The 14,121-nt window shown below is 27.9% G+C and overlaps 1 protein-coding gene across 3 annotated transcripts; it reads left to right on the forward strand.

Moving 5' to 3' along the window:
- The first annotated feature begins 259 nt into the window (after positions 1-259).
- On the forward strand, positions 260-11,127 carry LOC100164207 (uncharacterized). Of its 3 annotated transcripts, NM_001293428.1 has the most exon segments (5): positions 292-582; positions 5,746-5,898; positions 6,921-7,058; positions 10,667-10,724; positions 10,727-11,127. In NM_001293428.1, coding segments are annotated over 5 exon segments (603 nt in total). In that variant the 5' UTR covers positions 292-338; the 3' UTR covers positions 10,737-11,127.
- The last annotated feature ends 2,994 nt before the right edge of the window (positions 11,128-14,121 follow it).

A 14,121-nucleotide genomic window follows, 5' to 3' on the forward strand; every position in this document is an offset into this window, starting at 1 on the left:
AACATAATATAGTTATAATATTATGTACATGGGCGCCACAGTTGGCGTGAGGCGTACGCGCGCCAGTCATACTCGAAAAAGTTTTTTTTTAAAAATTTAATATTCGTATAATAATATATAATATATATAATATAGTTCTTAACGACGGTTCGCCCACACATGCACACACACACATACACAAGCGCACACAACACTAGCACACACACGCGCACGCAAGTACACACGTACACGCACACGCCACTGCACGCCACACACACACACCAACGGCGAGCGGCGACCGACGCCGCGGGCCATTTGTTGTTGAGACGCGGCGCCGCGGACACGTCTACAAGACAGTCATGGCCCAGCGGACTGTGCACGAGTTTTTGGCGGCGTACTCTTGTTGTTTCGCGATGGCCGCACTGCTGCTGCTGCAACCGGCAGCCGGTATGGCCGTCGTCGGGGTGGCAGGCGATGGCCCACTCGGTACCGCCGTGGCAGACACCGTCCCCGGCGACGTCGTTCCGGTACCGTCGTCCGCCGCCCGGAACAAGCGATGGTCCACGACGTTCGGAGGCAACTCGGGCAACAAGAACGTGACAGGTGAGCGTGATCCGGCCGCATGACGGTATGATATTATACTATAATGAGTGTATGCTTGACTCACTTATAGTTTGTACCCTACGTGCGTGAATCCACGTTGGTGTAGATAATGATATTATTATATTGAACTTTTTCGTTTCTTGTTCACAAGTGCGCTATTTGAGCGGCTTGTGCGTGCGTTGACCAACCAACGTACAACAGTTACAAGTACAAATTTTAAGTTTGCGTTGTTATTACGTACTTACAGGGTTTGGAGTATGATGCTCATTGCTCTTATTCAGTAAATTAGTTCCCTTTTTTGAAAAAAAATTTCTGGTCAGACTAAAATAGTCTGATAAGGTTATATATAAGGTTCAACATGGTCCGGGACAACTTAAGCACCATTGCAGCAGATTATGCACTGTGCTTATATGTATAGATTTATTTATTTGCCTAGGGGCATTTGTGCACGTTTCCTATGCATAAATTAAGCACTGTGGGCCATTTAATGGAGAATTTAGTGAATACGAGAATTTAGTGAGTCTATACATAATTAAGTAAATATACTTAAACCAGATTATATACCTATGTCCCATGTCCTATATTTATATATACTCGTGAGTGTACGATATGACACATTATATATGACAAGTTATATTTGTGCGTTTGACATCACTCAGTAATCTCGAAAACCACAAGAGCTATCGAATAAAACAATAATAAAAAAATAATAAATTCTTAACGTCCAATACTAGGTTTGCCGGTTCAGCTAGTAATTATAATATATACATCATATCATATAGATCAGAAATTGGAATACTGCCCGTTTTATTTAATATAATAAAAATAAATATATATATATATACGTACAGGGCTGTAACTAAGATTTAAAATTGAGTCTCAGGACCAACAGAGATTACACTTTTGAAATATTATACATATAATGACTGATAAGTGATAAGCCACACGAATTTCGCCGCATCCTATTCCACTCTTTCCCTAATTTGACGTAATAGCTAGTATACATAAACTTCGAGGAACGTAGAATGATAATGAATGCGCTCATGAAATTTCGATAGTATTGGTTTACATCCGATCCAGAAATTGTAATTATTGTCTTATTTCGTATTGCACATTCTTACATTGACACATCGACAGCACTGTTATACAGGTATCTGGTATATAATATACCAACAACCGTTTTAATTTTTTTTATCGATCCGCAGTATACATTTTAGTGCATTGTGTATATTGTGTTTGTGCGAATAATATTATCAATGCTCGTGCTCGGACATGAAGGGAAATTAAAAAGTCGGCGGTGAATAGGAAAAATACGCGGAAAGAAAGGATTAAGAGTGGTGGCCGGGGGTAAGAAAGTAAAATAGTGAGGGGCGCAAAAAAAAAAAATTATACATATACATGTACTATTTACGGTTGTTTCGCACGCTAAGGCTGCGGCGGCAGCTAAGGTATAACAGCATAGGTACTTATGTATACATATACATTATACGTACATATATATATATATATATATATCATAATGTTTATGTATTATAAGTGTGCTGTGCTTTATATAGCGGTAGAGGCGATGACCATGGCGGCAACGACTGCAAACGAACTGTTTGACGCCTTCGTCGAACACGCGGTAAATAGAGAGAAAAAAATTCCAAGTGCATACAATTTTACATTAAAAATTTGTTTTGTGTAGGTAGGTACCGCGTGTCCCTGCCGCCCACCTGTATAATATGTATATATATATATTTTATAGACCTTTTTTTTTTTACAAGTAGCAGGACCTATATAAAACGGTTTACGGTATAATATTAAAATAATGACGTAAAGATGGAAAAAAAATTATGTGGCGTTACGGTATATTATATTATAATTTATAACATAATATATATGTACACAAAACTCGGTGCAAACAATCGCAATAATTATTATAAACGTTAAAGTATGATGTATTATATTGTATACACACGATTCGCTTGCAGGGTTGTTTGTCCATTTTTGCGTTTTCCCTCCCGAGGGTTCTTTCGGCTTTCCGTTTCACGCGAATTTCACGATACGACGACGACGTCGCGTCCGTGCGTGTTCGTGAAACACATCGTGGGCCAGAATGCTTTTCGGGTCCAAAAAATATTTCTGTCGGATATATAATTGTCGGATCACTGATTTGGTTATAAAAGACCTCATACACATCGACCGCGTTTTTTTCCTCGACATTTATTAATATGCTCAGGAACAATGTAATTTTAGTTTAGGTATTCAAGCGAGTCCGCCGTATTCCGACAACGTTCAGTGAACTTATATACTATGGTTGTTTGCGTTTTACGCGAATTACTGATTGCTTTGTTAACCGACATAAGATACATAATAATATAGCAATTTTCCGCCCCTCAATGAGGCTTTGTAATAAGTTATACTGAGTATTACTAATAGTTTTACTGTACAACGAAGTGCTAATTGTATTATTATTCTCCATCTTTTAGAATTTTCGTGACATTCGTTTTGATTGTTTTTAATGATAATGTATGTGTAGGTACATAAAACCAACATCGTTAAAATATAATTTAATACTTTCGTTTAAATATTGATATACTTTCGACTTTCAGCAACCTAAAGGTGTACTCTAACGCATACATTATTAAATTATCAATTATGATACATATCCATGCAGTGTTGGATCCAAACTAATATGTAAATGTTAATATAGTATATAGGCACCATGTATTATCTAAAAAAAAATTAATTAAAAATGATTATAATTAAAAATTAATCACTCTTATAATTTTTCGAATAGCTTAATGAATATAGTAATAATATAATACAATATAAAAACGTAAACAAAGATGTAAGGATTACGCCAAAAATCTTGGATTTAAGCATTGCACGGGCAGACGAAATAATAATTAACGACATAATAACAATTTTTAAAAGATCCCAATCAATCAAATGGTGATGGGTAATCGGTCGACCACTGCACAACAGTATATTATAATATTATATTGTAATTATTTAATTTTTATTCAATGATTTTTACGCACATGACGGGCAATAATAGGTATAGGTACAATTAGTATTAAACGCGCATATACAGATAGGTGCCTACATAATAAGATAAATATTGTAATGTATTCAAATAATCAATGGTATTATAGCAACCTATAATACATTAAGAGCACGATGTTTCACTTTATTATTAATACAAATAATAATTTGATAGAGGGGCGATTGAGAACAACATATTTGCTGTATATAGAAGATACGAAAATTGCGAGTATTTATTTACGATACCTACATTAAATGATATATTTTTCAATAAATCAGGCCTTTCGATAGATCCATTCAATAGATTATACACAACAATAAAATTATGTCTAGATTTATCAATGAAATCATATTAGTAGGTATAATATAGTATATTACACTAAAGCGTTCAAACTCAAAAATAGCCTTCAATTATAGAATTTAGAAAATAAGTGCCTATATATTCAGTTTCGGTGTTTAAATTGTATCAGAATTAGGCCAGGTATTTTACGTATTTCTATAGGCATGTATAAGTTAAAGCTATATAACACGTTAAAACGGCAAAGCGCCCTTCACGAAAACAAGCATATATACCTACCTTACTTGGGTCACGTTATAAACGGAATAGGCGTTTCGCCTGACCATATAATAAAATTAAATATATATTTTACGGTTAATGTTCGACGCTTGGCTTGTGTTAAGATTACTCAGCTAACGTTAAGTTTAACCACAGATTTGGCTAATGACAATATTTCAGATATAAGCTGCCAATAATCAACTTTATCCAAATACGCGTGCCGAACAGTCAAATAAAATTATTCACACATTAATAATTGAACGATTTAATTTTTAAAGATACCTATGCATTCAGCATTTTATTTGTATTCATTTTTTCATTAACTTAATAATTCATACAGTAATCATAATAATATGTTATTTTTATAGTAAATAAATTGTAGATAAAATACGTAAGAATAATTATTTAGTATTTAGCACTAATATAATTAGGGATGAGTACATTATTGGTTACGAAAAAAAAGATTACTAAAAAAAGTACAGTAAAAATATAAAATCAAGATAAATGCATTGAAAGTTGGAAATGATTGAAAACACAAATATATTAAATAAGATTATTATTCAATACCTAATATTTATAATATATTGATACTAAGTATAGGAAGTATTATGAATTTCTGTATGTGGAAGTGTGAAATTATTGTGGACCTCAGTTACACAATATGTACATCTCAACTCTTTAAATTAAAGCTAAATTTATGAATTTCTTTATTTTAACACAGCTAGTATGTTCATACACAGACACACGATAAATTCAAAATTCTTTACTGATGTACGGTTTTAAACTAATAGATAGGTAGGTAGTCATCATTTGATTCGTTATCTACAGCAGGGATTATTGTTATGTAATTTGATCATTTTACATTTTATCGCTGTATAAAAATCTACAGAGTAGGTACAGACAACATTTATCGATAAACGTATTTATATGCCACTATGGACCCGGGTGGTCACCCATCCGGGAACTGGTAGCAGCGGCGGTTGCTTACTCTCAATCATGTTGCGTGATTGATTTCAGCCACTGCACCGCACCGAGCCACTATTACATTATCGCTCATTTATAAAATAAATACATTAAAATTGCCTAAAAATTATTATATAGGTACATATATAGGTACTTATCTTTATAGTTTATAGTTTACGTAAATGGTATTGGATACAGTATACGCAGTTTACTGTAGTTAACGATTTATGTCAGAATTTAAAACTGAAAAACTTAATGTCAATATATTTATATAACCTACGTCATTGTAATGCGTTATTATGTAAAAATTCACACTTCAATGTACGTGTAAATTATGTCAACTGTTTATTATACAATTGAGGGCGTGTCTAATGGATTTTTTGAAAACTCGTTTTAAAGTGCGTGATTTATAAAAAAACTAATCACCGTAATACTAAGACTTTTATCCTGCTTTGCCCTTTATTAAATTCGCGACACGTTTTTGTTCAAACATCTTGTTTTTGTAAAAGGATAATAGGAACTATTATATTTCCATGAATTAAATTTGGTTTATATAATATAAAATGATAAATTACTAGTTAGAAATAAATTAAATCTGTGAATATTCTTTTCAGTTAATAATGCAGTTCAGGATTGTACTACAGACTCCGATTGTTTGGATACGCCATTTACATCTTGTGCGCTCGATCCGAGTGACAAGAAAAGAAAATGTCTGTGTGCAGATGGAAAACAGCCATCTAATGGTGACTGCTTGAAAAAACCAAGAGGTATAACTGTATAAGCAATAAATAATTTATCAAGTCAAACAATAGTGTAATGTCCCAAAGTAGTTGAATCAAAATCAGTTATTCTATTAAAACTTAATATTCAGTTTTACTAAATTGTATTAAAATTAATATAAAATATTTTGTTTTATGTAACTATCAATATTTCGTGTATTATATTATTTCAAAATGTATTTTACAATTTTTTATCCCTACAGCATACACATATATAGGTTCTTAAAAAAAGGGAATGTGTTGTGTAATAGATTTTGAGTGTACCTCGTCATTGCGTAGGTCACTGTAATGGATATGTTTTCAAATTCAATGATATATAATTGTATAACGATTCTGGGTGGAGGTGGTCTGTCAGCCTATATTTTTAAGGATATTTTATCATGTATTTGTATCGCTATAAGTATAATTAATTGTTTTATTAGTCATATGGTACTACGGTAGGTTGAACTAATGTTTTCTAAAAACAACTAAAAAACGTTATCTTAACTACATTTGAATTACAACAAAAGAACAAAATTGATTTTGTCAAAAACTAATATTGCAAAAAAAGATTAAATATCCCAAAATTTTTTGATTTTTTTTTGTTTTTCCTGATAACTTTTAAAAATACGGTCAGTATTTACTTTTAACCTCACAGAGTACCTGATCCATTTTGTTATCAGAAACTTCCCTCAAAAATGAAGATTGAAGCATTTTTACTGCTTTAAAATCTAATAACTGATAAAAAAATTATAAACCATTGTACAACTAATGCATTCATTGTTCCACTCAGAATCTAAAAGAAGTATAATATTATTATGTTTATAAAAAAACTTTGTCTACCTACTATAGTTTATTTCATAATATGACGCCGGCGCAGTGAATAGGCAATCTTGATACAGCGTACTAAATATTATAATATACTTATTCTTGCAATTAACCTTCGTATATATTAATACATTATACAATATTATACATAATATAGGTATTAGTATGTACTAACTTTTTGCCAGGACCGCTTTTTGTTCCAGCATTAAGAACATCATGTGAAACAGACGTGGAATGTTTGCCGAATGCTATATGCAAAAATAACGCCACATCAACGAATCCAAGATTGAAGATATGTGCATGTAAAGATGGATTTACTGAGGAAAAGGAGTCTTGCAACTGTAATTAAATATTAAATAATTTAACATTAATATATTCTAGCATTTCATAACTGTAAGCAGTTTAAACTGGTTTTTTTAATTTAAAAATAAAGAAAAAACCAACGTAAAATATAAGATTGTCAAATGAGCTTAAACACTTATTGTACTATCGTCTATCATAGAGGTAATTAATTATTACAATTTTCGGGCTGAACAAGAAATGTTGAAAAAAACCTTTATTTTAATTTTATAAAGTATGCATTTTTACATCTAAGATCTATTGAGCAAAGAGTTAAACCATGCATAATTTAAATTCAAAAATATAATTTAAACAATTTTTAATAGAAGTTTTGTAGTACGTTTTATTTCCTTAAATGTAGGTAGGTAATATTATTTGAAAATGTTTTTTTTAAATATTTTTTATTTTTGCCGAAAATTTCACAAAATGCATGACAATTACGAGTAATTATTTTTAATTCTATAATAAGACTTGTGGGGTAAACTATGTGAGCACTATTTTTCGATTCTTTATCGAGTCAAATTAAACACGATAAACGTTTTTTAGAAACTAGAAGACGAACTAAATACTAATATTTTGATAATAATAATTTCGTAAGTCTAATTTTGGATATAGATGGCGTACTGTTGTTTTTACACTGACGAAAATATTCCTTAATGGCCATGGTGCTGTTCTAATGCCCATTAAAAGTTGGTTTTTATAATGTAAAACAGTAATATAGACTATAGTTAGTTCCTTTTTTTTTCAACTTACCGTTATTAAATTATAGACATTTATTTTCTATAGATCTGCTGTTGAATTTAGTAAAACTTATTTTATTTGAATGCCTTAAAAAAATTAAAATTTATATATATATAATATATTACACTCAATTGTATTTAATGTTTTAAGAATTTTGTAATTGTATTTTCATATTGGAAATAATTTAAAATTAACGACATTTTTTTGATTGATTCAGTTAAAAATGTTAAGAGCCAGAGATAATTTATTGCTTTAACAATATTCTATTTTTACTTTTGGGAGTTTATACAATGTGCAATTTATATTGTATATTAAATACACGCAGCTATTTTATAAACTATTGATTCAAGGTAAAAAATAAATCGTTAAGTACTGTTAGTATTAATTGAAAAATATCAATAATATATTTATTTAGTACAAATTGTTTAACAATGCACTCTAGGGTTTATAAAAAAATATATATTTATATATTTCTTAAATAATGATTTAAGTTAAATTTATTTTTTTGTAAATCAACCATGTTTTAATAATAATAATAAGTTCATTTATTGACACCAAATTATAATAAGATAATACAAATAAAACACATAATTAAATTGAACAATAGTTTTCATTTTAAAAACAAAGCTTGTATTCCACGCTAAACATATTTTTTAATTTTTTTATTTAAGACTTTTTATATTGTAATAGTTATAGTCATTACTCATTGCCGACGTATATATTATAATTAAATGTTACGATCGCAATAGTAATGTATGCAATAACTAATAATATGTTTATGAATAAACCAAGACTAAATCTCGTGTTCCAATTGCATAAGGATAAATACGATACTGTCTACCTAAATTAAATAATAGAAAAATGGGTAGTTTTTTTTTAAAATAACTGCGTGTTATATGTTTACAAGTATATAAACTTAATACTTTGAGTAAATTGTTATGTATTCTGTTTATAATTTATATATAGATGATATAATATTTATATAGGTAGGTATATACGTCTGTCGTCTATGTATATATAGATAAATACATAATATATTTAAATAACACATAATATTATGTACCTACTTCCGACGTAGGTACTTTATTTAATGGGTGTCGGTTATAAATTGATATTGTTTGTATATGTATACATTTTGGTTTATTTTAATCGGTTGTTAGATGTCAGTAGTAATAAAGGTGTATCAACACAGAAACCAATAAGTCGGTTCAAATTATTTTAATTGACCGTTTGTTCTCTATTGTTATGAAGATTGCGTGACTTGGTCGAGTTTAAAGCGATTGACCGACAAATTATTAATAGCGCAACCAGCGAAGTTGGACATTTGACCTTTAGTGTTCGTGTAACGTGAGACATATTGATAGTCCATCAATTTTTAAATAAAGGATTTTTATTTTTATTTAAGACATTGATTTTATCAACAAAAAAAATACGTAGTAACACAAAAGGCGAATTCTCATTATTTATTTATACATTTTTCAAAACCGATGGAAACTAGAAAACTAATCGAAGGTACTTCGTTTTTTATTTGAATTTGCAATTTAAAATTAATGGGTAAAATCTGGAAAAATCAATCTGCTTTATAATAGGTGTCAAGCTAAAGAGTTGGTCAATACAATGGATATGGAAAATTCAATGACGTGAAAAACATCCTGAAACATCCGTCTGTCAACTTCCTAAATTTCTAATGAATATATTTTCTAATTTGTATTAGTTATACTATTATTTTTTAAATACTATTGTGTATATTTTATAATAATATACAGATTCGTGAAGTCTCTACGAATGATATTTTTGTGTTAAAACAAGTCATAAAAATCATTATTTTTTGTTTAAAATTCAATTTTGTATAAACAAATTGTGCATAACATTTATTTTCAATATTTTAAAATTACCATAAGGAAAAATGTCGAGGGATCATGTATTAAAATTTTAAAATTTTTGATATCAGGTACCTATGCAAAAAATTCCGAATAGATTTCCTTATACTATTATAAAGGTATATAATATTTATCATATTCAACTTTGATTAAATCAATATAATTAATTCTAATAAATATTATTCAATTTTATTAAATTATATTATAACGGTGTAGTCGATGTAGTGTGTAAAATATTATTTTTAAATTATTATCTATATGAAAAAAAACAACCTTATAACTTTATAATATTTTAATATTTTATAATATGAAAACAATGCACTGGTAGGCAATTTCGGTACAGCTATGTGTAGAAAACAATTTTGTCGTACGTAATATGTATTATATCATAAATTATAATAATATATAGGTGATATAATATGTATATAAGTTTCTTAATATTATGTAATATTTTAAATTAAAATATTTAAAAATTTTCTTATCAATTGACCAGGTTTTTCAAAATGTAAAATATAGTATCTATATACATTAGTGCAAGGAAAAAATTGTATTTTAGGTTTTTTTAAATTTACATAATCCAGTATGTTTTGAATTAATTAGATTATAAACGAAAGATCCATTAAATTGGTTAGCTTTATTTGACAAATAAATTAACAAGAGTACATGTATAATGTCACTAGTGTGATTTTTTTCCAACTATTTAGGTATTATCTATATTATTTTTTTAAATTGGCTTTTAAAAAACAAAGATTTTAATTAAAAAAACATACAACGTTTTCATAAATTGAGTTTATAACGTTAACATTCACTATTCCTTTAAACTTAGTATTAATTTAGCATATAAGTATACTTATGTAGTACCAAATCTATAATACTAAGATGATATTAACTGTCCTAATTATTATTTATGTTACTAACGATATTGATATATTATGATGTATATTTTAATGATAAAACACTAATATCGTTAATGAAATTATTGTTTTTAGATGCTGATTTATTAACTTTCAATTACACGACCTTGTTGATCGCAGTTTTCACTACATGGGTTTGGAATGATAATCGTGCATAATCATAGCAGATAAAAAAAAAAAAAAAATTGTTTTTTCTATACTTGCACACTATTTATCATCTATTATAAAACTATAATATTTTATATTATACTTCACTAAAGTAATGCACAAATTAAAAATAATATTATTTTGTCCTTTTGTATTATTACTTTACATATTGTTTGCCTAATTTTAGTTAAATTAATATGTTTCAATTTATAATATAATTTATACTATTTTAATATTATACCATTTTTTTATTACACACTATTTAAGATTATATTATATTAATTAAGTGAAACGATATTATATATATTGCATTTTAATTTAATATAATATATTAATATATTGTACTAATATGAATACATTTAATATAAAAATATTTTACCGAATTCAAACTCGAATTAAAAATAAAACTTACTGTTTATTCTAATTTACAAGTTTGATTTAAATAGTTATTTAAACTGTATGTATACCGTATAGGTACAATATATATTATTAATTATATAAGTTGGATTTAATATATCAGATAATATGTAGGTATAACATATATTTATGTAATGATATAAATTCATATTTACATAAATATGATAAAGGAACAAAATATGATAGGTATTTTAGATTCTGAGCGGAGTGACGATGATAATGTATCGATTTTACTATACGATGGTGTGTCCTGTATGTAAGTGTTGACATACCTTATAAGTGATCAAACCGTCACATCTATGATTTAAAAATTTAATTTAAGGTTTTTCATAAGTTCTTCAATAGATACTGAAACCAAATAATTTTAAAAATGTATGAGTACAATTTTTTATTTATATACATTTGAGTTCAAATTTATTTTAGGCGACATTAGATTTTAAACGAAGAATGACGATGTTAGTTACTTTGTTATAATTCAAAAACATTATTTGTGGGGGCTTCTATATGTTTATTATATATTGTACTATAAGCAATGACACTTTCATTTTCAAAATTAATAATTTAATTTTTGTTAAATTATGTAAACCAGGATACCATCAATAAAAATACCAAGTTCGAAATGTTTAAATATAGCAGCAGTCAGCAGATTTATTTGATTCTTGTTAGTTTAAATTCTTAATACTTCTAACAGGTTGCATAAAAATGTATCATCTTAATGGTTCAATAATAGGTTAAATGTTTGAGTGTGTAAAGTGTGTTTCTGATTAGAAATTTAGAAATCTTATTTAAAGGATCATTAGCTCGCTATTCAATCATTAAATATTTAATACTGATATAATTATTGTAACCGTGGCATAAAACTTTTGAGACTTAAAATGTTACCACAATTACAATTTAAAATGGTAAATTTTTAAAAGCTCGTAGAAGTTCGAAAAAGTTCTAAAAGTTTGTTAAAAAAATTAAGTTAAAGTTCATAAAAACTTAAGTTCGACCAATACCAGTTAAAATGCTTAGGTATAATTTTTAATAGTTAAAGTTTAAAAACTAATCCTAACCCATACAAATAAATATATGAATTATACAGCATTATAAACTGTGGTATGATTGTTTTATATACCCCCCCCCCCCCAAAAAAAAAAAAAAAAAAATGTAATAAATATGACTAAAAATGAGAAATTATAAATGGACAAAAGACGAGTATAAGTACTGCAAAAATATAGAATATCTTCAATTGCCACCTATAAATCTCACCATTCATTCATTATTATTATTATTATTATTAGTTATTGAGTAATAGCTCAAAGGCTCAAGTACAAGTCAACATAAAATATAAAATGACAGAGAATGAATCATCGATTCAGAGAGTTTATAAAAAATTACATAATTTAGAAAAAAAATCACATAAACAAATAAGGTACAATTAAAAATACTAAAGTAGCAATACTTATAAATGGCATGAAAAAATAAAACGATAGAATTAAACGAAGAGTTACACATTAAACAGTGCGTCAGTGCACATAGATAACATTAAATAAACATATCATAATTATTTAGCCGGTTAAGTACACGAGGTATTCGGTCAATAGGATTATTAGCGCCGTAAGAAATATATGGTATAACGGAATTACGAATGTAGGAATAGACCGAGAATTGAAAGTGGGGATATGAAAATTAAGAAGGTGTAGTAAGTCTGAGCAGTGAAATCATCATCATTTTCTGAAGTTCGTTACAATTTTCCTTATAAAGCCAACTAGAAAATATTTGTAAGGTAAAAGTGATGAAATAAAAATGATAAAAGTAAAGTAGATAGGTATAAATAAAGAATTAAACAGAAATATCATGTGTCATAAATATTTAAAAAACTGGGGAAGTCGTTTTACTGTATATAGTACGTTTCAAGTGTACCTTGTAAATAATAGGTACTTTGTTCCTATAGCGATAGAAACACTATTTTTGATATAAAATTAGAGTAAAAGTATGTACTTCAGCTATTCAATTAAAATTAATTTTTTTCAGATGATTTTTATTTAATGGAATAGCCAAAGAAATTGAATCGGTGACGAGTATTTGGCTAACAAAAACAAGCAAAAGATAAAATAAATTTGTTAACCAACAGATTTATTTATATATGTATACTGTATAGGTACTTGGTAAAATGAATTCATAATAATCAATCAACCACTATCATAATTAATGTTATACATATTGTCAATAAATTATATTAAAGGAATTTATGGAAATATGATTTTAATATTTAGGTATTCAATAACATATTTTAATTATTGTTCTATTATTAGTTTATTATACATATTTTAAAACATGTAAAGAATATTTCTTATAGAATATTTTTAGATGACAAAATATTTAAAAAAATGTTTATTATCGTCCCATTTTGAAGTGTTTTTCATTCTCTATGAATCATTGTAGATCATAGACATTCATAAAAATATTCAGAATTTTTATATTTATGTTCCAATAATTTGACCAAATGTGATTAGAGATCCATCATGTATAAAGTGATTGAATGTGTCCTCCGGGAAGTGAAGGTCTGGTATCTCATCAAACCACCTGTAGTACACGAGACACATCAAATGTACGCTCGTCCAATGTATATCATATGCGTCTAATTATCACGCATCAAAATTACTTAGTGACCTAATTGTCTAATATCGAAATAAACACTTCCATTTGATGAAAGTCTTAATTACCTCATTGAGTTTATGAATATTCACATATTTTTTGATTTCAAAACTATAATTTATTTTCAAAACAAACAAAACATTTAAAACAATAATAAAAGCATATTTGAATGTGCAACATCTTATAAACATATATATGCTTATATGCATTTAAAATATATTCTATTCAAAAGTCAAATATTAAATAAATATTATAAACCAGCCTCTTGTAGTGTACATAACGCCAATAGGTATGATAATAGTAGGTATAAAACGCTAAACACTGCA

Source organism: Acyrthosiphon pisum, chromosome A1, assembly GCF_005508785.2.
Source record: "Acyrthosiphon pisum isolate AL4f chromosome A1, pea_aphid_22Mar2018_4r6ur, whole genome shotgun sequence".
In the NCBI taxonomy this organism is placed as follows: domain Eukaryota; kingdom Metazoa; phylum Arthropoda; class Insecta; order Hemiptera; family Aphididae; genus Acyrthosiphon; species Acyrthosiphon pisum.

What these genes read in the sequence shown, in the direction of transcription:
- LOC100164207 (XM_008187195.3), top strand. Translation starts at nt 339, where the DNA reads ATGGCCCAGCGGACTGTGCACGAGTTTTTGGCGGCGTACTCTTGTTGT. An exon ending in GGGCAACAAGAACGTGACAG is followed by an intron (nt 583 to 5,745) that starts GTGAGCGTGATC and finishes TATTCTTTTCAG; the next exon opens with TTAATAATGCAGTTCAGGAT. An exon ending in CTGCTTGAAAAAACCAAGAG is followed by an intron (nt 5,899 to 6,902) that starts GTATAACTGTAT and finishes ACTTTTTGCCAG; the next exon opens with GACCGCTTTTTGTTCCAGCA.